At 42.0% G+C, this 27740-nt stretch overlaps 1 protein-coding gene across 6 annotated transcripts; it reads left to right on the plus strand.

Moving 5' to 3' along the window:
• LIMA1 (LIM domain and actin binding 1) lies at nucleotides 1–27363 on the plus strand. Of its 6 annotated transcripts, none has more exons than XM_074807594.1 (11): nucleotides 1–67; nucleotides 3626–3761; nucleotides 6405–6450; nucleotides 8451–8909; nucleotides 14333–14441; nucleotides 15867–16027; nucleotides 18371–18478; nucleotides 20835–20892; nucleotides 21543–21658; nucleotides 24592–24725; nucleotides 25145–27363. In XM_074807594.1, exons 2-11 carry the CDS (start codon nucleotides 3643–3645, stop codon nucleotides 26148–26150), a joined length of 2316 nt encoding a protein of 771 aa, XP_074663695.1. In that variant the 5' UTR covers nucleotides 1–67; nucleotides 3626–3642; the 3' UTR covers nucleotides 26151–27363. The 6 variants fall into 6 exon arrangements, with proteins under 6 accessions (XP_074663695.1, XP_074663698.1, XP_074663697.1 ...); XM_074807596.1 differs by having other exon boundaries at nucleotides 15–33; XM_074807597.1 differs by lacking the exon at nucleotides 18371–18478.
• The last annotated feature ends 377 nt before the right edge of the window (nucleotides 27364–27740 follow it).

The raw sequence follows: 27740 nt of genomic DNA on the forward strand, positions 1-27740 counted from the left end.
TCGGAGGTGCAGTCGCCGCCTCAGTCGCGACAGGTGTGTGCGCGGGACCCGCCTCCCGTCGCCGCAGGTGCGTGGGGGGAGAGGGATGGAGGGGGAGGGCCGGGCCTCCGGGCCGGCGCGGGGCGCCCTTCCGCTCAGCGGCCCTGTCAGCGGGGCTGGGGTCGCCGTGGGGCTGCCCGGAGTGGGACCCGCTGCGGGGGGGGAGGTTCCGCGGGGCTGCGTCGGTGGCTGGAGCCCATTACCCGTCTCCGGGGTGGGCTTGAGCGCGGCCCTCTGGGCTTCTCCCCCCTCCTTGAGCCCGGGAGCGCCCGCGGGGGGCACCGGGGCTCTGCCAGCTCGCCCGGGCTGGGTGTGCCGCCGCTGTGCATCGGGACCTGGGGAGTGCCACCGCTCGGCCCGGTGCCTCGTCGGGGGTTGGGGGGAGCGGTGCCCTGCTCCGGCGTGCCCCGGCGGCACGGTGGGGGTTGTCGGCGGGAAGAGGGGTTTGAGGGGTGTGGGGGCAGCTCCGTAGGTCCCGAGGTGAGCGGTGCGCGCCCGCTCTCGCCGCCTCGCCGGGGGCGGTTTCGGGTCCTGCGCCGGTGCCCGGGCTGCTCCGCGCTAACGAGCTCTGCCGGCAGATGCAGAACTTGAACCACCTGCAGGTCACTCAGTGGCGCTTTGGGGCAAGCGTCTATAAAAAGTTTTTCTTTCAGGACCTTTCGCGGTACTTGGGGTTTTATGCCACAGTTCAACTCTCAGTTTAAGTTATTGGAGGGAGATTTGGTGCGTTACTGCGGCCAAATCACAGCCCTTCCCCTCCTTGACAGCGTGTGCGACTCCAGATTCCCCGTCCCCTCCGCGCTGCCCGCAGTGTAACCTGTTTCCACTGCAATAGGCAGAACGCGATCTCGTTTACATCTTAATACGTACAATAAAGGACTATTTCCTGAAACGACTTGGAAGAAATTATTCAGGAGGAGCAGCAAAAAAAGCACAGAGATGCTTGAACGTGATGAAATTATAAATGTATGGGAAGGTGCTAAGAATGTGGAATGGTGTTAAAAATGTGGGGGCACAAGTTTCAGGGCATCTCAGAGTTCTGTTTTATGTCTTTTCTAGTGACTGAGACTCCAGATATGCTTCTTAACTTTCCATTTGAACATCCTAGCAGTAGGTACTGCCTTTATAATGAGATTTTTGCCAAAACAGGCCTGATTGTCTTAATGCACCTGTGGCTTCAATGGAGAAAATGATCAGAAAATGAAACAAAACCACAAGAGGACAAAGTGCATCCAGCGACAGTGATCACTACGAGCTGCAGTGGAATGCTTGGCCATCAGAACCAGGCTTATTTTCTGAACAATTAAACTAGATCTCGTTTTTTCAGCATTCTGCTGAAACTGTCCTGTGTAAGGTGTGTGTCAATGAGCAGCCTGTTGCCTCTGCCAGGGGAGGCTGCTCGTGAACGCCCCGCTGCTGCTATCTGGGCAAAACCGACTCTGGTTTGTGAAAGGCGATTTAAACTGCAAAGTGGGGCTTCAGGTGATCTCCTTTTGGCTCCCGATTAGTCATAAAACAAAGTTTAAACTGTAGCATTGCATGGCTGATTCAGACTTCTTTTTTAACAGGGACTGGTATGGTTCAGCAGGAAATTCTATCTATAGTCTCTGCATATGTATTCTGTGACTTTATTATATCTATATGCTAAACGTTTGCTACTGGGCATCAACACCAGGGACTACATCCTGTAATCACAGAAATGCACATTTATTTGCATGTGCAATATGCTTTTTAAAAAGGCAGAAAATTGAACGCTCCTCTGATATTCTAATTAGATCCTTTTTCTTTGTGGGTGATCATTTGTGCAGTTGCAAATGTTGGTAACTATTTTAAACCAGCCAAATGGAGAGCATCCTCCTCCTAGTCCAGTCTGGACAGAAGTTTGCAGGTTAACAGAAGAGGGTAACTTGGTGATGAAAGGTATTTTCAAGAAAGCATGAATTTCAGAAAGTAACTCTGCAGTCTGGGTTTCTCCTGCCAGTTGAAGGGGTGATGGAAGCATTTCAGAGCCCACCCTAAGTGGGAGATGCGAGTCTGAAGCTGTAGTAAGCTGCAACAGGGGATGTAACGTTGAGAAGTAGTTTCAGTGTGTTTCAGCATCACAGCAAAAATAGCATTAACTGTTCTTGTTTGCCACGATAGTTCAACCTGTATGTGTAAAAGCACCATCGAAATCACCATCTTGAAAAAACACCTACTGGCCTGCGTCTCATTCTCTCTGTTACATCAGGTGAATTAAGGAATGTCAGAGAAAGTCCCGTTCTTCCTGACGATATCCCCCAAGACAGCAGCTCATCTGCTGCCTGTTTTATCTCGCCGCAGCGGCAGGGTGCAGCACTGGAGAGGCTCCTCTGGTTCCAGACCAGCTGGGCCCTTCACAGACCCAGGGCTGCTCTCTCAGCGCTGGAGATTGCCCAGACACAACTCATGGAGTCAGTGACTCTCCGCTTGCTGCAGCTGAATAATTCTGGACTGAGGCGTTACAGAATCCCGAGTCTCTCTCATTTTTCAGCAGTTGCATTATGTGCCCATGAGGATTTCAGAAACACGGTCTTTCCTACATTTGATTGACTGTTTCTATCCAGTTGTCTTAAGGTGCTTCCATTTACAGTGTGACTAGTGGCTGAGCAGCCCTGCACTCAGACGTTTGGAGTTCTGTGACCTAATGGTGCAAATCAGTTAAACTGATGGAAAATATGAGAAGGAGATCAGCCTGCCTGATGTTAGCACTGTAGGATTAGTTAGTGCACTTGCTACAGGCATTGTGTGACATGAGACCAGGGATAAAAGAAAAGAGGAAAAAAGGAAAGGCGTTGCCCTACAAGCTTTATTTTTGTCTTATCAGAGAACTCTTTAAATTAATCTCCCCTCCTTTCCTCCTCCACAAAAGAAAACTAAGTATGTAAAAAAAATCTGATATAGTTTTGTTGGCTTCTATGGTGAAAAGCTGTACAAAATCTCTTCCCGTTTACAGCAGGACAGGGTAGTTAGAACTATTCCTTTAGGAAACTGATAGCTATTTCAACATGAGGTTTACAGCTGCCTCCACGAACAGAAGACTTGTTTCAGCTCACAGAGGAAACGGCTGCTGCGTTAAGAATGAACACCACAAGAGTGAATGAAAAATGTTTGCATAGGAATTACATCCTCTTAGGTTTCATAACTCAAGCCTTCTTACATAAATGCCAGCACATTTGGTTTAGAAACCAGAACAAGAGAGGGCATATTAGGGCTTCCTGGAGCCCCTGCGTGGATAGAAAATACAGAGCTTTGCATTAGCATCCTCTTCAATCACAGCTTGCTTCTTACTCCTGTTCTGGCTTATGGCCTCTCCCTCACCCCTTTTATTGTGGCTCATGTTTTTATGAAGGGCACCGTATCAGTGGCATCTGCAGAGGAAATGATCATTTTAGTCTGATGCTTTTTCTTGAGTCAGTTAATGGACAAGATCCTGGATGCGTGGGACTTAGTGGCACTAGTACGCTGGGAGCACCTGAACGGTGACTTAATATCAAATCACTTTGTGAAACTACTTTTCTGCTCACATAGCTCGTACTGACTGATGCTGTACTTTCTTCCTGAGCAGGTATTTGTGGAGATAAGATGGAGCCTTCCCCATTCAACAGAAGACAATGGACTTCGCAGTCGTTGAAAATCACTGCGAAAGAGCTTTCTCTAGTCAACAAGAATAAGTCATCAGCTCTTGTTGAGAGGTTCTCCAAGTAAGTGCCGTGAGGCTGCTGAACACAAGCTGTGTGTGTAGGTTGACAGCTGGTACCCTGAACAGTGACTGCTTCACTGACAGTTGCTTCGTGTCTTAAAAATAATACAGATCTGTAGGCATTTATGTTTCTGGTTTAATATGTGCTGGACAAAAGTTTTTCTAGTTGCTGACATATATTGTTTCAACAGTCAGAATTATAATACCTTTTTCTGCTGTCAGAAAAGAAAGTAGAATGTTTTCTGTCAAACTACAAATTGCAATTTGTCTTTAAGGGCAAGTATTGGAATGTAGGCGGCTGTCGCCATTAGGGTTTTACTTCATCAGAAACAGTCTTTAATTGCTTAAGCATGAACTACATGGGTTTCTCTGCTAACATGGCATTTCCTGCCTGGGACTATAAAAAGTAGCAGTAATGCGTTATCAGTTAATTGGAGACCAGTTAGAAATGGCAGTGCTGTCAGCTGGTGGTGATAGAGGTACCCCTCTAGGAAGAGCCATCAGTGAATTTCATGGTAGCTGTGTTGTTCACAGATGTCCCCTTCCAGGGGTCTCTCAAAACTTGTGTAGAAAAGTAGTATTACCCTTCCCTTTGAGAGCTGGATGATGGGTTACAGTCAGATCATAAAGTGATATTTTATACACTGGGAAAGCTGAGTGGTGGTAGCCCGTATGTGTTTTCTGGAAAAGCTTTTATTTCCTTAAGGAATTATATAGACTACAGCTTGGATTTTCAATGGGATTTGGGCAACCAGGTTTCCCAGGTTATTGCATTTAATAGTGTTGCAAAGTTTTGGAGTATTTAAATCTTGAGTGTGGGAGAAACTTTATGGCGTCTATAGGGGAAGGCTAATTGCAATCTGGACCGCACACAAACGCAGCTCTGAGTTGCTCTCTAAGTGCTCTGTCCTAGGAGAAGCTGTTTGGTTTGACCGCTCTTGTTAAGGTAATTTATTCACTCATTGGAGCTTGATTACGGAACCTGGTCATTTTGCTAAATGTTGATAATCCTTTGAAAAGGGCTTACTGGAAGTAATCCAAACTGCTATTCATTAATCAATTGGGGTCCCTCTACATAAGCAGTGTCAGTTCCTTGGAAAAACACAGTCCTACTTACTGGCTTTGCCAACGCTGACACTCACAGTGAGGAGCATAATTTTTATAAATTGCTGTTATCTAAATTTTTGTATGTGAAAATATCTTTTTCGTTCCATGTAGTGTTTAGATTATCAGTTTTGTCAGGTCAGAGACATGCGACTTGCAATAGCAGAGACTTAAACAGTGTGCTGTGGTGGGTTCACTTACAGAGCGTGGTCTGGGATGCTTCAGTCCTGGTTTGTTTTCCAGTGTGGTCCGTGACTTTCATCCCCGTGTCTCTCTTTGTTGCTTCTTCCAGTACTGATCTCTCTTCCTCCATAAACTTACTTTCAGCAAGTCTTGTTCAAATTTTGGAACCTTTATAGTGCAGAGACATAGGTTAGTATGTTTGCATTGATTAAGGAGGGCCATCTACGCTCCTTGAGCAGATTTCAGTCTGTACAATAAATGCAGCTTGCAGAGCAGAAATAATTAAGGGTGTAATTTGTCTACTCTAGTGTAACAAGAGGAGAAATCTACATAGGAGCAGACTATTCACAGCAGGGAAAAAAATCAGTTGTTCTAAAGAAAAAACAAGTAATAGAGCAGGTATCTGCACGTTAGAATTTTTTTTCTTAGAAGGAACTGAGCCCATGATATACACTATTCATTTGATACCAGCAATTATTTGAAGTCTGAAGCTGATGACTGTTATAATATTAGTGTCTCATTTACTGCCTGTAACGTATTCACAGTTGTATCAAAAGCAGAATTCCACAGAGAAGAAAGATAGAAACATCATTTGCCCAAGCAGACGTTGGGTGACGTTTCTTTGAAAGGCAAGCTCTCCTTACAAACGGCAACATTTGTCACATCTGACTAATTTGTGCATTTCAAAAGCAAAGTGCAGTCACCTTGCGCAGTGGGCTGATCAGCGCGGTCTGCGTGCTCCTAGCTGGGGGGGTACTTCTGTGGAGTGGTGTGCAGATTGCTGGGAGTTTTCTATAGCTTCTTAAAGGACTTTGATTCATGATCCAGGGTGGCTTATCTTCAGAGGGCTGTGATTACTGTTTCCACTGCTGGGATGGTTCAGCTGCTCATGAAGCAACTGCTGAATTGGTGCAGTTTACAACCCAGCATAGTAAAATAAACTGGCACTTATGTAGATTTTCTGCCTATGCCAAGCTGTAATTTGTTACGGTTCAGCAGCTGCTGTATAAATAGCCAAGTTATTCCTGCAAGGGGGCACAGCAGACAGCTGGGTGGTGGAAACAATACAGCTATTCCAAGGTAAACTGTCTATATTTGAGGATCAGAGTGCTTAGGTAATCAGAAATATCAATGTAGGCTATTATTGTAAACTGAATGACTTCAAATGTATCTATCACTTTGCATTGTTCTGGTAGTATTTGCTACTATTTTTCCAGCCTCTGGTTTTATTTGATAGGTCTGGGAAGTGCACAGAATCCTTGGTGGGGAAAACAAATCTCAGCTGTCTTCCAGAGCATTCAGTATTCTGGTTAAAAACAGTTTATGTTGTTTTTTTTCTCTTTCCTCTGTCTCAAAGGTATCAGAAAGCGGCTGAAGAAGCCACTGCTGAGAAAAAAAGAAGCGTAAGTATTTATTTCCTAGGCAATAAGCAACAATCTGCAATCAGAACAGATCACCTGCATGCCATGTTTCTGTGACAGTTGATTTCTGGATTATCAAAGTTGCTGCCATGTGTCCTACAGAAAACTTGGCTTAGACATAGTGTTTGCTTTTGATTCATTCCCCCTACTCTTTCCCAGTGTGAATGAAAGAAAATCACATTCCTTGCCCAAAGCTATATGTTGAATCACCAATTCGCTCCTAAGCAAAAGGCAAAATGAGTTAACCACAACACAGGAATATCCACCTCTTTGTTCTTAGCTGTAGGCAGTTGTGTGGTACCTCTTCCTTTCTTAACTAAATTTAAAAGTCTGCTTAAAAGAGGCTGCCAGCCTCTCTGAAATCTAACGTGTATATCTTTGATAGCTGTTCAAAATGCCCCTGGATGAGGGGGAGCCGCCCTTTTTGGCTCTGTTACAACCTCACATTCCCTCCTGTAAACTACATTGCACTTACTGTTCTGGGGTCGGGGACTAAGATTGCAGGTCTTTGTATAAGCAGATCTTCAGTTTAATTTGTATTTTAAAAGACCAGCAATATTTTCAGGATATGCAGGTAAATCTTTGTTAGACCATGCTACCTTGATCTCTTTAATGCTTGGGAAGTCATTCTTTTTCTGTTTGGGATATAGGTGTGATTAAAATAAGCATTCTAAAGATTACTCTCCAGTCTTAAATTTTCTACATTGCTTGTGTGGTGAGGGAGCAGGCAAGTCCCCAGCAAGAGTGACTTGTGTATGAAGTATGCCAGGACTCCAGAGGTGTCGGGTCCAGAGGTGTTCCTGAGGAAACCTGCTGCACCGTTTTCAGTCCTTCTGTTACGTTACAACATTTGCCTTATAGCTTTAGTACTTTCTTTTAAATACAGTTAGCAAGCAAGCTGATCTTTTTTGAAGTGCAGGTGGATTCAAGTTAACTTGCAAAGCAGTGTTCAAAATGTGACCAGAAGAGTAATAGGGTGAGAGACTTAAATCCTAATATAGCTGCTAATCCTGTTTAATTCCTGTAAGCCTCGCAGACCTGTTCTACTTGCAATGAGTTTGATACATCGTGGTCTCCATAAGGGAGAGACAGCAAAAACGTGGTGGTGGCAGGTATTAGATTTGAATGAATCAAACGTGGGCTGGTCTGTGGCTCTGGGGAAAGATAACCTGTAAGCAGAACTAGTCTGAAAAGCACTTGAATACGAGGAGTGCTACTGCTCCGTGTATCACCATCTAACTCGCAGGGGTAAGGCAGCCCTTGTGACTGTGTGCATGCATCCTGCCAGAAGCTTTCAGTGTGGTGAGTGAAATGGAAGGGAAATTCCAGCAAATGATCTGGTATTTATAAATGGGAGCAAAAAGACATTTGTTGTTGGTGCTCGGCTTGAGCCTTACACTGTATGGTATAAAATAGTGAAGACAGCTCTCTTATAACTAAAATGCTACTGTTAACTGATGTGTTTCTACTATAACTCCAAAAAAGTAGTGGTTTCTGAAAGCTAATCTGTAGCTTTTTGGAAGGCCTACTAATTGTTGTCTTCTGAACCAGCTGGAATAGATTGCCACGTTTGGCACACCACCCCTCTCTCTCTCTCTCTCTCTCTCGTATGGCTGCTTTTGCTCCTGCTTGCTTGCTCTAGGACTAGAGACCCTTGTTGTGTGGATTTTGGTCCCCTTTCCGCCATGTGTGGATTTAAGCCTTTTGTGTGTCATTTAACTCATTAGAGCTTGACTCCCTTTTTCCTTATAAGGCCATCCTGTTTGCTCACTTCCTGCTTTAGCTCCTGACTTTTCTCCCCCCTCCTTCCTTTCCTATCCTGGATGCTTTCTCCATGTGGCACAGTTGTAACTATTCACAGCTGTCTGAAAAAGCAGAGCGCTGAGATCAGTACTGAGCCTTTAACTTCCTTTCGCGTAGAAAGGAAGCGCGTTAATGCTTCATCAGGCATATAACTGGAATTAACTTCTTCTCCTTTGTAGAACGCAGAAAATCTGCCCCCTCATTTTAAAAGGGGGAATCTGAGTGTACTAAAGAAGAAGTGGGAGAATTCAGTGCTGGGAGCGGAGCCTCGGAAGGAAACGCTACGAAGCAGCTGTGCTGAGGTTAGGCACAAGGTCGCCAGCCCCGGGCTGGGAGTCGGGAGCAGCCCCGCTTCTCCCGCAGACGAGGAGCAAAGCCCGGGGGCTGGTGCTACGTCTGCCGGCCAGGCCCCCCCGGGCACCCCTGGCCAGCTGCAGGGTCCTGGTGGTGACAGCAGGAAGTTTAAAAGCCACTCGCCGGAGAGTGGTAAAATGGAAAACTGTCTGAGGGAGTCCAGAGAAGTGGAAAAGCCTGAAGCCAGCGAAAGCACGGACTCTTCGGGGAAGATAGAGAAATACAGCGTTCCGCTGAACAAACTCAAGATGATGTTTGAAAAGGGTGAAGCGACTCAGACCAAGGTAAGGATCTGTCCCTTCAAATCTTAACAGAAACGAAACCTCTGCTGCCGCTTGGGCATCAGGAAAAGTCCCCGGAGGGAGTGGCTCCCAACTATTGACTCTGCAAGTAATTGTATTCATTGTTTAGTTGAAACATAGTGTCGCTGGTGTTAATAACTTATTTGAGCTATACAAATATGTGCAGAGTGCGGGGAGTTGTGGCTATTTGTGATTGCTCATTGGAGATAGAAAGTGAATTTGCTTGTGCAAGGGGTACAATTTGAGAGCAAAATAAGTATAGAATGTATTAAGATTTTTTTTTTAAAGCAAGTTGGGATTGTTTATATCTTGTCTGAAGATTAAGATGAGTTATGTAAACGTGATTTGTGTAAAAAATATATATGTGTATATATATATAAAGAGTAACTGTTTGAAGTGAGCTGAACAATCTCGGGCGGTTGCCGTTGAGATGGAAGTACTGCCAGAGTTAAGAGGTTTTTTTATATACGTATCAGTATGTGAGTCACACATGTGCATATAGAGAGAGATACATAAATATGTACCATGAAATACTCTCATTTTTTCCTTGCTGTTCTCTCATCTTCATATCTTAACAAATGTTTCTTATCAAAAAAAAATCCTCACGGGGGAAGAATAAGCAGAGATAGCCAGACAAGCTCCTGCCTTCGCTAGTTTTGACTTGCAAATGCACGGGGCTTGCATTTTTCCTACAACTGCTCATGAAATCTGATCCTGCATGTGGACTGCAGACTGTGTGTCCCCGGGGAGAATTGCTTAACTAGAAAATGAGTTGCATATGCGAGTGACTTGCAACAGAGTCCTGAGGCCTTGATGCTGGTGGATTTTCCAGTTTTCTCATAGTTTCCTATACTTCTGACTTTGTTTTAGTGCGGGTGATTTTCTTGCAGTATTGAGTAAAACAAACACATTTTGTACAAAAGTTGTTTAAATAGGTAACAGTTAAGGGCTTCAGAGAAGCACCTCTGCATATTAAAGTGACTTTTGGGTCTGTATATAGTAATTTCACAACTTAGATTTTTGTAGTCTTTGTCACTATGTGAGAGCTGCCCGTCCTATCACGTCCACTGCAAGGGCGGGCTCTGGAGGGTGATCTCCTGATAGCAATTCTCTGAACTCTTGTGTAGGATTAATCAGTCAGGATTCCACAGGAAAGTACCGTTTTGCAGATGGGCTTCAAGTAACTTTATCTTAGCCTGGGGAATAAATTGTTTCAGAGCTGACTGAATCTGGAACGGGTATTTCTGTCAAGCTTAGTAATTCAAATATTGTTGAAAACTGATTGAACACAGTAAATACCATACAGTAGGTATGAAACTATTCAGGTTAGATTCAAATTAAATTCTTATTCCAAGTTCATCTGGTTACTTTTTAATTTTAGGAGGGAAAAGGCACAAAGTGCTCTAAAGTTTAAGTGGGGGGGGGGGGGGGAGGGGTGTCTTTGTAATTAGAAAGCACTATTGTAAGCTTTCTGGTTCTGGGATTCTATCTGAGGACTGGAGGATGATGTCATGCAGTCACGTACAATGAAGATAAGTTTGGTGCTATGGGGACACAGATCTTTTTCACTAAGGTAGGAAGCAACTACAGCAATGGTGTAAGTTTGGCTAACGGCAGGCTCCTCAGTTGCCTCTTCCATTGGTGCTTTTCCTGAACTCTGTCCATTGATCAGCCTCTGGTTTAAGTGCAAGCAAGACTTCATAGAGTCATTTAGTTTGGAAAAGACCTTTAAGATCATCGAGTCCATCTGTAAATTCAGCTGAGAGATGGCAATTTTCCTTGGTATTTACTTAAGTCTTAAGGTGTAAGTGCTGTCAGAGCTTTGCAGCCAAAACATCTGTATAAACTAAGTAGCAACATGGCTGTAACTTCATGGCAGTAAAGATAAACCAACTTGCCTGGTTGCTGGGCAAGTCTGTGGCAAGAATCCAGATTAGAGCCTGGATTTCCTGACTCAATCACCCACTCTAAACAAAGCTATTCTCATTTTCAGGGTTATAAGCAAAACCTCCTAGTTTATGCATTTATTCATTCAGATCTTGCTGTGTCTTCTGCAATTTAGATACAAGGCAAATCTTTTTTATTGCATCTTCATGGAAAAAAATGCTCTAAGCATGTTAGATGCAGGCATGTTGGTCTAGATTAGTTCAGCACTAAGCAAAGAGTGAGCATCAGGTCTTTTATCAATTTTAAAGAATTCTTCCTGCAAGTGATAGAGAAAACATACGTGAGGAAGATCAGAAGAAAAGAAAGAGCAAGCAGATCTGCGATGCTTCCTGAAAAGTTGTCTCCAGATTGGTGTGTGTTTTTTCTTTAAGGCAAAAACTTACAGTCTTGTGTAGCTAACCTTATGTGCGGGGTCACATCCGACACATTTAGTATATAATGAAATGGGTGTAACTTTTATTTGGTCTTTTGCGCAACAGCTCTTTGTGCCCCAGGTAAAATGCTGTTAACTCTGTATGTGGTACCTCTGTGCTCACCTCTCTTGTCTTAGAACCAGACGTGAGGCTTTCCAGTTGTGAGGAGTATTTTATCTCACTTTGCAAGTAGCAGAAGCTGTGGCATGGGGATTGTGGCCCAGCCAGGACTGTAAAGGGAACTGAGTGGCAGATGCCTAAGGTTGGGAGTCAGATTCCTTCATGCCAAAGGTGTTACCTTTCCAGAGCCATCCTCACCCTAATGACTTGCGGTTGGTCAGTCTATTGATTGCAATGGGGAAAGTCTCTCATCTTCCCTTTGTTAAACTTTTTTTTCCTATTACTCTGCTTTTTTTCCCCACAATATCAAACTGTTGATACAAAATTTACACAACATTGACTTTATATTTGTAGGTTTTAGAACTAAAATGTGTACAATAATATCTCTGAACTCTTAACTAAAGCTTTTGTATTTTGGTGTTTTGGATTTTTACTCTCAAGACCTAGGCCAATTGTGTTGTACAACTTCCATACAGCAAGGTCCTTCAGGTGAAATCATAGTACCTGTAGATGTCTGAGGTGGCAAAGAGGACAGGAGGAGAGGAGCTGGCAGGACTGCAGAGGCGATTCAGTTGACAGCTGGAGTACTCATTAACTCGGTCTGGTTAGCTGGTCATGAGATGGCTGCCTCTGATAATTGAACTTTTCCTGCTGCCACCAACGTGGTCCAGTGGGGGGAAAGCTCTTTGCTCTGAAGTCAGAACTCATCAACCCTCATGAAGGTCCTACAGAGTCAAGCAACAGAGTCTGTTTCTGATGAATATTGAATCCTTCACTGCTGCTAAAAATATGGAGGTTTTTGCTTGCTTGAAAGAAAACAATGATTTTGTGCATCTGTCTAGATAAGGTGCTGGACCCTGATTCAGATTCTTGTTGGTGGGTACTGACTGAATGCTTGTCATAAATGTTTGACAACATGCTGGCCCTTTGCCAACTCTTATTTAGAGGTTTAATTTGTTTAATAATTAATTTCAGTGACAATTGAGAATTCTTTGTCTTTTCAATATGAGGGCAAGATGTTATTGAGAAAGACTACAGTGACAATAAATGGAAATGAGATTCTGGAACAAAGGAGAATAAGAAGAGGCAGCCCGAACAAGTTTCCAATCTTTATTTCTAACTGTCTTTTTCTCCTGAAAAGTGCTGATGGCTTCTTTCAGTGAGGTCAGAATCCCAGATGCTGGATCTAAATTACTTGAATTAAGACCTTTGTTTCCTAGTAGTGAAAACTTCCTTATGCACCCTAGCAGTTAAACTTTCCCTGTGTCTATATTGCAAACTTGTTTCTTCATTTGTAGCTTTGTCGCTCCTGCTGTGTGCAAGAAAAAGTGTGTGGTGCCATGTTATTAAAAAAACCCCAAAAAACCCCAAAGCCAGGGCAGCAGTAAAATAGTCAGGGGTTTCAAGTGGGCTAATAAACATGTTTTCTCTTCTGCATCCTCAAAGGATGGTGTCTTCAAGAGTATTCTGCCTATAATGATCTTCTCTGTGTGCCAGTCAAAAGCTAGACCTCTTGAATAACAAATTTGTGAGTTGTAAGAACTTCAGACTTGCGGGCTCAAGGTGACATTACAGCGGACGTAGGCTGCATAAGAATCATCTAAGGATAGTTGGCACAGAACGAGGAATCCGCAAGTCCTTACAAGTGTGCAGACACTCCCAAACTGAACCTATCAACACACTCCATGGAAGGAAAAGACTTGTCATAGCTAAGCTCTTTTCCAGTAAGAAAAGTTACCAAAGTCTTAAACCACAGAAATAGAAAATATTTCCCAGGCTAATGGAAAAAGAGGTTTTCCAGCTGCATTTTCCTTTCCTGGTAAAGTTGCTGTTTTGTATGCCAAAGCAGCCTGATTCTTTACAGTGATTATCTTACAGCACAGTTCTGTTAAAATAAAACTTTGGAATTTCCTTCAGTTTGGTGACCAGCAAATAAGAAACTTGTTGGGGGTTGGGTGGGGGGGAATGTGTGGTTGGAGCATCTTGCCAAACCTGCCTTTTTCCCTACATTAGCCTCAACCTTCATTTCCAACTGGCTCTGTGATTTAACTCTTCCTAGGGAGGGAACAAAGATCTATCACCTTCTAGTATTTTATAAGCTGACTTTCAGCTGTGAAAACATCCCATCTTGATGCAGTCAAATTAAACTCCGCACTTCATGAGCATTTATCAAAGCTGCTGACATTTCTTTTCACAATTTCTTTTACTGAGCATTAGATTTTTTTGGGGAGTTGGTCTCAACAAATGAGTATCAAATCTGATTCAGCCAGGCAGAGCATCTGTGTACTAGTGCTACAAAACACCCTGTCCAGCACTGCAGCTTTGCAGATAGTGATTATCCTGGATATCTGAGAATATTTATCTCTAGCACTCTCCTGCTTAAGCTTCAGCCTTATCAGACCTAATTAGGGAATTATTTGGTACCAAATGCATGAGCTATCCAAATCAAAACAAGTAGCTTTAGATAACTTTTATTACAATAATATTTATTATTCTTTCTGTTACTGAAAATGAATGCAGATTTTTTGATAGCTCGCTCCTTTCATCCTTTTTCTGATTTTTAAATCTTCATAAAATGACCTTGAACATTAGCTTCAAAAGAAATTGTATGAAATGCAAAAATCTAGACTGAAGTTTTGTATTTGCAGTGGTAAATGTCTAAAAATCTGATCTTTGTGGTTCTCTGACTTTTCAACAAAGATAACTCGTAAAAGAGCATCTACTGACCTCTTCAAGAAAGTGCTTTCCAGGTGATAGAGGGTCAGGTATTCTGTGATCAAACTTTATATTGGTTAAATAAGATGTCACCTGCTAGACTTGTTTATTCCAGTAAAGCAGATTTGCTAGTGACACCTGTGCATCTTAAAGGATTATACGCAACAATCTTTGTCCAGGCAGCTGATAGGTGGGTCTTGTCTCTAACAGGTCGCTAGAGACCAGAGGAAGACAGCAGTCGGTAGGAGGGTTTCTGAAAACAGCCTCTCTTCGGAGGACTTTGATGTTGGCCAAGGAGAGAAGAGCCATAATACATCAGGTCAGTAAACCTCATGGTTTGTGTTTTGTTTTGATTTGGGTTTTTTTTTTTTAGTTTAAAAAATAAAACTACTTTATACAATACAATGGAAATAACTTTTGCCTTTCAGAAATGGAGGGAGTGCAGCCATCTTCCATCTGTAAAGTCCATGAGAGCATCGCATTTAATGAATTAAGTCTTGCTGTGAATTTTAAACCATTATACCCTTAAGCATGGGAAACCAAGGCACAGGAGATAACTAGCAAGATAATGAACAGAACCCACTTTTTCCCTGTGTCTTAATCCTAGGACAATCCTATAACTATTTTAATAGTCTAACTAATTTAGAAAGTAGTGCCAGACAGACAGGACAATATGCCTTCTTCCTCCTTGCTTTCATTCCCATCCCTCCCATCTTGTCCAGACAGGGGTGACTATCGCTAGCCTTATGACCTGAGCAAAATTATGTATTTCTCATATGTTTGGAGACTCTTTTCTAACAAAGCATTTATAGTCTTTTGTGTTTTCAGCCTATGGCTATTATATCTCACTACTTAGTGATGCATATTGTGTCCTTATTTGAGCAATATTGGACAGAATGGCAAGAACTACTTAGATTTGTTTATTGTCCCCAAAAGGGACCTTAATGATTCATACAACTTTTTAGGCATTCAAGGCCACTAGCTAGGGAAAGGTCATTTTTTTAATCATTCTTTGTTGAACAATTAAGCTATTACTGAAGACCTGACTGTTATACAAGGAAGTCAGATAGCAGAGCAGTCACAGGAGCTGGCTTTTTGAACCTACTTGGCTAACATCTGATGATGATGAAGGATGGATGGCAAGTAATGGGGCATAGTTCTGAGAGTCAGGAGATCTGCACCTGAGCAAAGACTTAAGCTCCCAAATGTTTCTTTCCTCTTGAGGTAAAAACAGATGTTTCAAATGATCCTGCGAGACTAAACTGAATTATTTCATGTTTGTTCTTGAGATCCTCATCTGTAACATGTCACATGATAAGTTATTTTCATGGAGAAGGTAGAAATGGCAGGTGAGGCTTCCTTCCTCGTTTCCCTGGTTTTCCCCAAAAGCCTCTGACAACTCTTTCACTACAGGAATGATGTGTATTTTCGTTTAGCCGCTGCAGCAGCTGCCTTCATTTGACAATAACAGCAAAACAATCATCAGTGTTAAAACTTTGCTCTCACTACTTCTGAGACCACTGGCTGGACACTGCATCTGGTGAATACGCTACTTCTGAAATGAGCTGGATTAATTATGAGACTTGAAGCTTAAACCTCTGACTGAAGCATTTCTGTGCTCTTCATATGTGGAATTTCTGTGGTCTTGGGAGTGGTGAAGGGATGTGACTTGTAAATCTTTCTATAGACAGGTCTACTGGTGTTCCTGAAAGTTACCCTTTATTCATTTAGCTCTTTTTTGCAGGGCATCTTGTAGATACTAGTCCAGCACTCAGCCCGGATAAGGCAGAGACCAAGAAAAGCCTGGAGATGCCTCGTTTAACAGAAACTTCAATAAAGGATAGGCTGGCGAAGTATCAGGCAGCTGTGTCCAAGCAGGGCAGTTCCACAGCCCTCATTACCATGGTAAGTCTGTTCTTTGGCTTGTGTAGAAGTGAAGTTTTGTCCTGACGTGAAACTGGAAAGAAGATCTCACGGAAACCAGGCTTTTTGAAGATAATGCCATCTTCTTTTGAACATAACTTTGGGGCCATAGGAGTCATTTCTAATGAAGAGTTCCCTCTATGTACTGTAGGAAGAAATAAGTATTTGCATCTTCCTGGAATAATCTTGAAAGTGTTCTAAGGAATTAATTGATGGCGCCCTGACTGAGGTCCTTCTGGAACACAACTGACATCCTTTTTCTTTCTGCATGTCTGTAGCTCTTTCCATGTTTGTTGTTGGTTTGGTTTGGTTTTTTAAAAAAACAAACTCAATTGTGTATTGTACGTTAGCTATAAGCTAGGGGAAACTGAGGCACAGTAAGATGGAGCGACTCTCAATGTCACACAGTGCACAGAACCTGGATCTCTTGGCCTGCAGCTCTGGGATCTCCAGTCAGTTTTCCTCCCTTCAAGTCTTCTCACCCATTATCTGAATCCAATTAGACTCTTGCAGTGAATGAACCTGTGCCAATTTTGCAGATATTTGATCAGGAAATGAACAATTAATGAATCAGGGTAAAGTATTACAGCTGAAGAGATTGCAAGAATCTAAGCTTTTGTTAAAAAGTGCCTAAGTACATTTGCTGGAACTGTCTGATACTTTTGCTTAATGATGGGAACTTTTATTGCTTAAATATGACTTTTATTAACCAGAGTAATAAATTTTAAGAGGATCAGGCTTTTTAAGTTAGGAAACTTGCACTGGAAAGAAAAGCCAAAAATGATAGTTCTAAGCTTTTATCTTTGTAGAGAGGCAAAAGTCTCTACCCAGCTGAAATGATTTCTGAATTTCATAGGCAGTGTGGGTCTAATTCTCCAACCCTTGGGAGGAAAGTCCTGTAAACTTCACTGCATGAACGGAAAGTAATTGCAGCCAGTGCAACAAATCTGATTAACTGCTAATTGCTGATTTCTGCATCCTGGTTCTCGCCTGGATTCAGTTTGCTAGATTGCCTTTTCCAGTTTGTGGCTCAGATTTGGTAGCTGATCCACTAAATTATGCCCTAATGGCAAGAGATTTACCATAGATGTCTCCCGAGACTCTCTTTGCAAATCCCCAGGGCTATCAGTTTGAGTGTCAGTCCGGCCTGATGCTCTTAGCATGTCCCATTTGGCAGCATCTCTTTGATTTTGGCCTGGCACATTGACAAGGGCAGCACATAAGATGGAGCAAACAACGGTTTCTGAGGCCAATGTTTGCAGTACTTCTGTGTTCCAATAGCAGCCGTAACTCTTGGATATTCTCCTTCCCTGCTGACAAAGCAACTGGGGCTCTTTTGATATGGTAGTGTGGTATTTGTACTTCCCTTCTCTTAAAATGTGTCACATCTGTGCTACAAAGGAAAGCCATAATCTTGCCTGGGAACAACTATTTTGAGGGCATTGTGGTGTAATTAGGTCTGGATTAAAACTGATAGACACTTTTACAGTTGGTTAGAGTAAGGCTGGGAAGGAATTGCTTCTGTGCATTGTAAGTGATAGGGGAAGGGGTGGGAGAGGTGCCAGGCAGCATATTTACAGACTGTACATTAAAATTCTAACACTCAATTACCTACCTATTAGAGGTGGTTGGTTTTGTGCAGACTTGTTTACAAAATCCAGTAAGATGCTGGTGTGGACATTTGGCTGTTTCTCTTTCATGTTACAGAGAAGATGCCTTGTGAAAGGCTCGAGTCTTTCTCTAATTATCTTGTATCTCGTGGCAATGAAAGAAACACGAGGTTTCACTGGATTTTTTATTTTTTTTTAAGATTGAAAGATTCTTTTGTGAGAATCTGAGGTCAGTTTGTCAAGCGCAAAAATCTCAGTAAATAACAGAATTAGGTTTTTGACTAGTATTGAAGCAAGGGTAGGATTTGCTTTTATGTCACATTGTGTTTTTCAGTTGCACAGTGCTTTAGGTAGTGCTTGTCTTGAAATACTTGTAATCTCAAATGAAAAGTTAACATTTCTGAAAAAGGAGGATGTGGATTTAGCCTGGGAAATGAGAGTTGATTTTAAACAAGAATCTGAAAGTAGAGAAAAGGGGCTGTTCAGAAAAATACTGGCATTATCTCCACATAGTATAGTAAAATTCTACAGCCTCATCTTTTTTCTTCATGAGAATGTATCACTTACCAAGTTTGTATAGATTTTTGTGCCCATTCCTTTAATTATCACTGTATATACTAGGAAAACAGCTTAAAAAAGATTTAAAGAAAAATAGAAAGTAAGTACTTTCCTAGGGGAAAAGAACCTGTCAACTTTCAAGTGCTTTATTCTATAGAATGAGATTCAAGCCAGTGAAAGTGAAGTCAAGAATTACAAATCTGAGCAGAAGGAGAATATGCCACCAAGTCTTGAGGACTCCATTTCCTATCAGGATGGGGAGAAGGTAAGATGCTCATGCTGGTGAAGATCAAGGACTTCACTTTAAGTGGAACTAGTTGTAGAAGCACAGCTGATATACTTGTTCCACATGCCATCTAGAAATTGAATATGAGCAGCTGATACAGATTATTTACATGCTGCAGAATCCCTGATTATTTTTTTTTTACTATTTTTTAGACTGTATCTGAATTATAAGCTAGTCTCTGTGAAAGACTTCTAAGCAGCTGTGGAGAATATCTAGAGACAGATATTTTAAGTTGTCTTGGAGAGTTCCCCTGTCTTCTCAGTAATGATATGCCTGTAGTGTGACAGAATCCTTCAACGTCATACTTAAGTATTTTCTGATGGCTTCAGTAGCTGACGAGGGCTGAAACCTCTGATGGTGGTGTGGGGGGTCTTTTGTTCTGTTCTTTTTACTCTGTCATTAATTTTTGATGACTATGATGAAGCCACCTAAACTTTTTTGTATCACATTCCCTAACTGTAAAAAGATGATTCACAGCTAGGTATTTGTTTTGTTTGTGTGCGGTTTTGGGGGGGTTTTGTTGGTTTGGTTTTGGGTTTTTTTTAAATAAAACAAAAAAAGAAACCACACCAGGAGGGGGGGAAAAAAAAAAAAAGAAGACTTTCATGACACAAATAAAAGGAATTTGTCACTGTTTCTTCTGCATTTAGTGGCTAAATTTTGATTAAGGTAACTGAGAATGCCAGTTTGGGTTTGTTCCTGGTTTTGAGCTTCAGCTGTAAATTGAGACTAAATTACTCCGTGAATTAGAGATAATAAAGCACACTCAAGCATTTGTATACTAAACTGGGGACAGCAGACAGGATAAAAGTAGCTGAATAATAATTGGGGTACTGTGTATCCCAGCCATTCTGAACACGTGGCAGCCTAATGCCAGGAGGGCTTTTAGAGCTTTCCAGCCTTCCTTGGGCAAGGGGCCAAATTGCTGCTTTCAGCTGTTCCTCACTGACAGCTGAGCAGCTTCATGTTCAACTGGTCGAGGCTGCTTTTTGCTAAAAGGTGAGTTAATTAAAACAACACTTGTTAAATCAGAATACTTCCCTGTTGTTGAATGGAAGATTTAAAGAAAATTTCTTGTATTCAGCTGTAATTGTGTTGAGGTGTCCAGGTGCAATAAAGATATAGAATAGAACCCTGTTTGAGAGCCAGGATTGTCCTTTTGAAATGACATGATGAACTTTGGAAATAAGCCTAATTAAAACTAGTACTAAATGTCAGAAATGGGAATCCTCTGGCAAAAAGGAAATAAAAGAAACTTGCTAACCTTTCTCTGTCATTTTTCACACTGAATCTGTGAAAAAATTTAGTAGCCAGGCATGTGTGACTTTAACAGCCACAGAACCCGCTGATGCACTTCCCAGTGTACTAGTGTTATAGTTATTTTTTCAGTAGACCAGAGTATGTTAACATATTAACATAACTTGCTTCCTCAAATGTCATTAATTTGCAAACTTCAGTTGCTTGCAATGGACCTTTCCATCATTAAAATGAATTAGTGATGATTTGCAGTTAATCTTGTTAAAATACTTTAGTTTCTCAGTGTAGCTACTTACAACTATTTGATTTAATAGCAATAATGCCAAGTTTAATAAAGAAATACACATCAAGAGCTTTATCTGTAACATGTTTAGTATCTGACACTGGTGTATATCCAACTCTTCTAAAAAGTGGTGGGGTTTTTTTTTTAAATATGAATCTGTTTCTGAAGGAGGATGGACAGGATAGGTCCAGGCATGTTTGTCCCAAACTGGGAACAGCAGATTTCTAGTTCTACAAAAGCTTTTTTAAAATTCAGTTGGGTGGTGGGGGGTTTTTTGGGTTTTATGCTTTTTTCCCTCCTCCAAAAGCACTGTCTTTGCTGGATGTTTAAATGTCATAGATTTGTCAGATGTTGGAGGGAGCCATGAGATTTCCAGTAAATGTGTACTGCTTGGTGTCAAGGGATTTCTAGGTAAGAAAATCTGGGAGGTACATCAGTGAAATCCACAAGGCTTTCTGAAGACAAAGATAGATAAAGGTGTGCAAGCCGCAGGTGTTTGGGAAAAGAAAAATGTGGTATTTGTGGTGTGAACAGTATGGCGGATGAGCTGAATTTTGCAAGAGCTGTACAATTATGAGGATGTCTACCTTGTAGCAAGGGCTAACGTTCTTGGCAGTCAGCGGGACTCTGCCTTGTGCCTTACAAAACAAAAAGTAGCTTCGTGTGCACCTCAGAGCGGCCGGTCTCTTCCTGTTCAAGCTCTTAGTGTGTCAAACTGCCTGTTGTGTTACTCAGGCTGTGATTATTCAGACTTCAGGAGGTCAAAGGTGCTCATTGTCTAATACTCTCTTTCAGGTTTCTGTAGGTGAGAACAGCTTGTCCTTCCACTCTGGCCTTCTAGAGGATGGCAGCGGTAAGCGCTTGTTCTCCTGCCTCAGCAAGAGTAAAGCACGTGGCTGAGGGAAAGCACTAACTCTGCCCACTTGTGTGTAGGATGTTTAAGTTCAGTCCTGTCAAATGATGAACGTGACCCAATAAAAACTTGTCTCGTACTAAAAATCTGTCCTGTGCCTAACTCAAGCTTTATAACAATTTCTGTAACTCTTGTTTGCTCCAGTTGAACACGTTTTAAGTGTAGCTTCCTCGCCATTTGGACTTAAACTAATAGTTCTGGCAACTACTACATCAGTTAATAGGCTGAACTACTTACTGATGCAGGACAATTACCAAGTGACTTTGGTGTTGTCCAGGGATAGACAAGTTCCTATTTAGTAAAGTGTGTAAGCACATTCTCCTGTTGCCTTAGCTTTACACCTCAATTCAAGCCCCTACATGAGCAGATCCCCGTATATTAGTTTCCTTTACATACCAACTTACGTTTCCTGGGTAAATCAGAAAAGTAGAATGATCATGTTTAAATATCTAGATACAAAGGTTTAATAGCAGACGTTCAAGAAAAAAATGTGTTAGCCCTTAGCTGGTAGGATTGCTGTTGGGTGTTATGAGCTTTCCATGGTTTTAAAGTTACTGTAATTGCCTTTTCTTCTTCCTCTGCTCCCTTAGCTGGACAAAACTTGGAGAACGAGACAGAAGTTCAGAAACCTGTCAGCACAAAGCAGCAAAACTTTGGTTCTAAACCAGCTGGCCAGACAGATGCATCTCTGCCAAAAGCAGTGAAGGTAAAGCAGCTATTTAGTCTCAAACACTGGCAACGGTTAAAACCATCCAACTTCTCTTTAATACTGAAAACCTTATGCAACCAATGAGGTCGCAAAGGGTCTGGCAGTAACTGTAGCAATATCTGATCCGTCTTCCATCAGACTGTGTTCATGAGGGAACTTTAATTCAGAATGGAAAAGCATCTCAAAACTGTCAGTTTTTCTTCAAAGACTACATTTGAGTTGCTTTCTGGGAGTTGCCCTGCTGCTGTTGCTACAGCATGCCCCCACGACAGGGGCAGGTTCTCCTCAGTGTGGGAAAAGGGGTTTGAGCAGAGGATTGTACCAGGGCTTGTCTGTGCCTCCTGTAGAGTCAGTGCTCCTAGAGACTGGTGCTGACATCCTGATACTCATCTCGGAGCCTTCAGTAGGCTGGGACTTGCCTTTCCACCCTCCTCTTCCAGCTGTTCCCAAGGTAACTGCAATTGGTAGCAACTTTATAGTAAGGGCACTGTGGTGACTGACTCCACAAAGATTGAGTTTGGCATTCTGAGTAACAAGTCTTTAATGTTACATTTTCTTTAGCGAGAGCTATAAAGCAGATGGAGAACTTCTTGGATAGGAATGTATTTGCTAATCTTATTAGACATGCAAACGGCAGTGCTGAATATTTTGATCACACTGTACTTTCTTGTCACGTGTGCTGTCTGGAGTTAGGATGCCTATTCCCTGGGCTGCCACAAACTTCCTGGCTCACTCCTGAGGAAACAACTGTGCTTTTGTTGTTTTCCCCATCTTTGAGAGGAACAGCACTGACCTCATGAAGACCAGTGAGCTGTGGCTTCCTAGTGTTCTGGAGTATAAATACCAGTATATGAAATTAGAGCTGCCTATAACAGTTTTGTAATCTCAGTCGTTACGGCATACAAGATACACACAACCTGTGTGTCTTGGTCCTCTGTGCTATCTCTTTATATTATTAGAACCATTTTAGTCCTCTACCCTGTTACCGCTTTAGATGCTGCACTGCCGAGATAGAAACCCAGATGCTGTTTATTCATGTAAGGTTCCTATTTGTCTCTTCCAGCTTCTGTTTCCTGTTCTTGGTTCCTAACCTCTACTCCTGCCTTCTGCTTCCCTCCTAACGTGAGCTCAACTCTCAGCTTTCTCTCCAGTTTTCTTGTCTTTATTGGGCCTCACGTCCCTCCTGTAGCTCCTATTTGTAGTGTGCCTGGAAAGGAATTTCTTTCTCTTCACGCCCCAAAACGCCTCTCCATCAGACATAGGGCTCATTGTTATACAAGTAAGTTCCTCTTCTTAGGTAGGGATGTGCATTGCAGAAGCACGTGCCAGCACCATCATGTCATCTTGCAAAACTAAGCTTGCTCCCTGTGGCAAGCGTGGAGGATTAGATTTTTGTTTGCATTGGTAAATTCTCGTTCTTTGAGATTTCATTTATTGACTCAAAATTCAGAATTTATACGCAGTTTTGGCAGCACGTAGAAAATGTGGAATTTTTTTTCGAAAGGAACTCTGAAATTTTGTTGATCAAGCTGTCATCATAATTAGAGCTTTAATCTACTATAACCTCAAGCAATACCTTAAAAAAATTGAAATACCTATTAAACCGGAATTAAATTGGCAGCAAACTTTATGGTTGTGACAAACCGACCTCAGCTGGCTCTGTCTTCAGCAATCTGTCCCTCACGTATTGTAACTTTCATTGCTTAACCATTGTTTCTAGTGTGTTATAAATAAATTGCTGTAATTATGTCTTCCTGTGACCTTCCTGTTTTTTCTTTAGCCTTCATATTTTTCCTTAAAGTTTTTTAGTAAGTTTGTAGCAGGTAATTCTTTGTCAAAGAAAAGCTACAATATCAATGTGTCTATGCAGACCCATGGTATGGAGCTTTGGCACTCTTTTACCCTGCTGCTAAATAGTTGTAATCAACATGCAGCCTGAGACTGCCAATTTTTCAACTGTTAGTTATTCAATTTTTCCTTTAAAGTGTCTTCCCTATTGGCCAGCCTTAATAAATTCCAAGAAGTGAATAGCATCAAGTGACCTTTTTTCATGGACAATGTGCTTGCTTCCTTGATGCTGTTAGAAAACAAAATCTGAAATCGTTGCCATACAGCACAGCAGTGACACTTGACTCCTTAGTGTTTAAGTTTACCCTTGCACTAATCTCTCAGGAAATTCTCTTAGTGAGCACATAAACAATTTTAGCTGTTTAACCTCAAAGCCCTGCTCACTTTAAGTCTTGAACAAGTTTGAGGGCTGCGTGTCCTGAAACCCGAGTATAGTTTCTTCACTATAGAACTGGAATTGCTTACAAATGAAGTCAGAAGTGTTTCCTGCTGCCTGCATCTGCGCTGAGACTATTTCCTCCTCTTTTAGAGAGGAGAGCAGTTAGCAAAAGAGGATCATTTCAAACCGTTGAGCAGGCTGTTCCACTCCTTTGCCCTCCCACCCGTTACCTTTTATTTTAAGGTTATTTCAGCTCTTTTTCTGCACTATCTTTTTTATTTTGGTGTCATACTGACTGTAATCTACCTGCATGTTTCTTCATCGTTTGGCTATCAAGAAAAAATGAGGTTACAGGAATAGATTGGACAGCTTTTGGGGAACTGGCTCAGTCAAAGTTATAGCTGAGTTCTAGTATTTTCATTGTTTCTTGTCAGCCATTGCTCAACTTGTGATGCTTCAGCTGTGGAATTCACTGGGGCAAAATCCTGGCTCCCTGTCAAGCCACAGCAATCCTGGGGGCCTGCCATAGCCTCTTCCTCACTCATTGCCCACCAGAACCCACTCGACCATAATTAGCATTGAGTTGCAGAAAGTGAATCGCTGCAGTTTTTCTGAGAACTCTGGAAGCTGTGCATGAACCCAAGCCAAGTCCCCTAGCAGTTGATTCATTTTCCAGTTAATAAGCTTTCTCTTCTTCCCATAGAAATTTCAGTTGCCAATGAAGGAAACCTGCGTTGGGTGTCAGAAGACTGTGTACCCGATGGAAAGGCTCTTTGCCAACCAGCAGGTGTTTCACATCAGCTGTTTCCGCTGTTCCTATTGCAACAGTAAACTCAGGTAAACACACCGCTGCTTTTGGCTGCTGTCTGGGAAGTGTAGCTTTCCTCTCCAGCAGCTCACTAAGATGCTGTTTGGGCTTAGCTGAGCTGAAGGCAACCACAATCCAGCGCATTGGAGAGGAGTGTAGGAGTGATAATACAGTCCTAGTTCTGCCAGTGGCTTTTGCACTTGATGCAGTCTATTTTTAAACTCTTAATGTAATTTTATGTGGGGGAAAATATAACGTTCAACTTTGTAAAGAACTTCTGAGGTTTGAAAAGAGGGCCATACAAACTCATGAAAGCTGTAAACTTGTCTCTTCCAAACATGTTGGAAGACCAAAACTGAATCTCTTCAGTGACATAACTAAAATACACAGCCGTCTGGGTGGCTGACTCACAGAACGCTAACATCTGACTTGGTATTTTCCTGAACAGTCTTGGGACATATGCATCTCTGCGTGGGAATATTTACTGCAAGCCCCACTTCAACCAGCTCTTCAAATCTAAGGGCAATTATGATGAAGGCTTTGGACACAAACAGCATAAGGAATTATGGGCAGGCAAAACTGAATGTGAAGAATCCCTGGAGAAAACTGTCCATGGTGTAAATGCAACCGAAAGTCCACCAAGCCCAGGAGTAGAGGATGCCCCAATTGCTAAAGTAGGAGTTCTGGCAGCAAGTATGGAAGCGAAAGCTTCAGCTTTGCCTGAAAGAGAAGAGAGACCGGCAGAAACAAAGAAGCTCAGGATCGCCTGGCCGCCTCCATCTGACCAAAGTATTCAAGGAAGTGCCTTAGATGAGGGCATCAAAGTATTCAAACCCAAATGGCCCCCGGAAGAAGAGATTTCCAAGCCAGATGTGCCGGAGGATGTGGATCTGGATCTCAAAAAGTTAAGAAGATCTTCCTCGCTGAAGGAAAGAAGTCGTCCCTTTACAGTTGCAGCCTCATTTAGAACAGTATCTGTTAAAGGCCATAAAACAGAGAATTCATCTTCTCCTTCGAAGGCAGAGAGAGACATGTTGAAAAGAAGTGAGGAACTGGAGAGAGAGGTCATGGTAGACAAAAAGCAAAAGGAAAAGAAGGTTGAGAACAGGAACATCCAGAGTGCTGAAGAGAAAAATGTAGAGGAAGAGCGGGAATTGTCTGGTGTCAAAACAGCAGAGCATAACTTTGTAGAAAATGGCCAGGTGAATGCAGAGACAGATGAGGAAGAACACGCTATGGAAGAGCAGGAAATTCCAAATGAAGAATTCCTTGAACCCAATTCCCCTAAACATTCCAGCTTAGCCAATGTCATGACTGCTAAGGAATCATCTCCTAACCAGAATCGCAAATCCCAAGATGTTGGTTTCTGGGAGGGTGAAGATATGGAAGATCTGTCTGTGGAAGAACAGATCAAAAGGAATCGTTACTATGAAGATGATGATGATGAAGAATAAATTGGCCTTTTACTCGAAAACTTGCTGCAAGGTGCTGGGCCTTTTTAAATGGGTGTTTTTAGCTTTAACAAACAGCTGTCCTCCATGAAAGCGATGCTATACTGCACATCGACATTAAGGGAATCCTGTGTACAAGTTATTTCAACTAGAAAAAGACTCTGGAAGCCTCTAAAGAGTCTATCTAGGTGCATGGAAACAAGTGTCTGACTGTGGGATGGCGTCAACAGGTAATCTCTGCCCACAGCCCGAGAACAGAGCTGTTCTGTACTCCTACTGTCTTATCCTTTTTGAGCTTCAGTACGTATTTCACTAACAATTCACAGAATTTCACTGTACTCACAGTGGTGGTGTGAAACAGGCTTTCTGTAATACACTACTTTTACCACTACAAATGCTACTGCAGTGCTTAGGGACCAATTTCAAAGGGACTTTCTGGCCTGCTCTAAAAATGGTAAATTAATGCACTTTAATACATGTGAAGGGCACAACTGGGATTTTTTTTAATAATAAAAACATTAATGTTCGTGCTTAGTATCCAACAGCTAAAGCATTTTAAACTGTGTGCAATGTGATTTTTCTTTCTCAAAACTGCCCATGATCAGTTAGAGACTCCCTACTCTATTTTTCTCTGTGCAACTGGAATGGTGTGCCCATTGCTGGAACATATGTATTTTAGTGCTTATCCAGAAGCTGTGCTGACTGACAGATCTCTTTGAGGATACGTCAACACTTTTGCAGTAGCCTGCAGGGCATTACTTTTGCATCTCATATGCATTTGAAGTGGGTTTTTTTGTTTTGTTTTGTTGTTTTTACTTGGAGTTCATCATCATTCACTTTAAACTGCAGGTAATATTTTTAAGGCCTTTTGACAACTTTGCAATCCTACTTGTATCAAGCTGCCATAAATCTTTTTGTTATGGCTGTGAAATTATGCTGCATTGCAAAAACCTCTGGAATAAAACCACCTGAACAGTGAAACTTTCTGATTGCTAGCATTGAAGCTTAGTACATTTTTAAACTTGACTTCATTTATTTTGCAAATAATGAAACCTTGAATGGTGGAAGGAGGATGCCCTTTTATATTAGCTTTTATTTGTACTGTATTCTCATGAGAATTAGCTTTTAACTATACTTGAGGTGTAAAATATTCTGCTTTCTTAACAGTCCTGCTAACGACAAAACCTTCAATAAAGTTCGGTCATTTACATTAAAATTCAAGGCTGAAGACTGGATTCATACTCGTTTCACAAAGAGGCGGCATTTTAAAAAGACCATGGGAACAGATGGGTGAAATACCCGTGTTTTTACTGGAAGCTGGAGAGCAGACAGTGCTTTTTCTGGTGCCACTAGGTGACACTGTGTGTCCACTTTTTTTTTTCTGGTTGACAGTCAAATGGGCAGACTGTGCTCTCCTATGCAAGAGCGTGTGGAAGAGGGATCAGAACAGGATGGGCAAAAGAAATAAGGACGTGCAGGTATTCTACACTTCCATTTCTGGTTTCAGGTGTCAGGCATCGTAGCCAAGGACAGCTGAGGGCTTTTTTTCCCCCCTCCTATAAGCTTTGTACTGCAGTTAAACATGAGGTGGGT

This window comes from Strix aluco, chromosome 27, assembly GCF_031877795.1.
Source record: "Strix aluco isolate bStrAlu1 chromosome 27, bStrAlu1.hap1, whole genome shotgun sequence".
Lineage (NCBI taxonomy): Eukaryota > Metazoa > Chordata > Aves > Strigiformes > Strigidae > Strix > Strix aluco.

What these genes read in the sequence shown, in the direction of transcription:
- LIMA1 (XM_074807594.1), top strand. Translation starts at nt 3,643, where the DNA reads ATGGAGCCTTCCCCATTCAACAGAAGACAATGGACTTCGCAGTCGTTG. An exon ending in GAAGAGCCATAATACATCAG is followed by an intron (nt 14,442 to 15,866) that starts GTCAGTAAACCT and finishes TCTTTTTTGCAG; the next exon opens with GGCATCTTGTAGATACTAGT. An exon ending in TATTGCAACAGTAAACTCAG is followed by an intron (nt 24,726 to 25,144) that starts GTAAACACACCG and finishes TTTCCTGAACAG; the next exon opens with TCTTGGGACATATGCATCTC.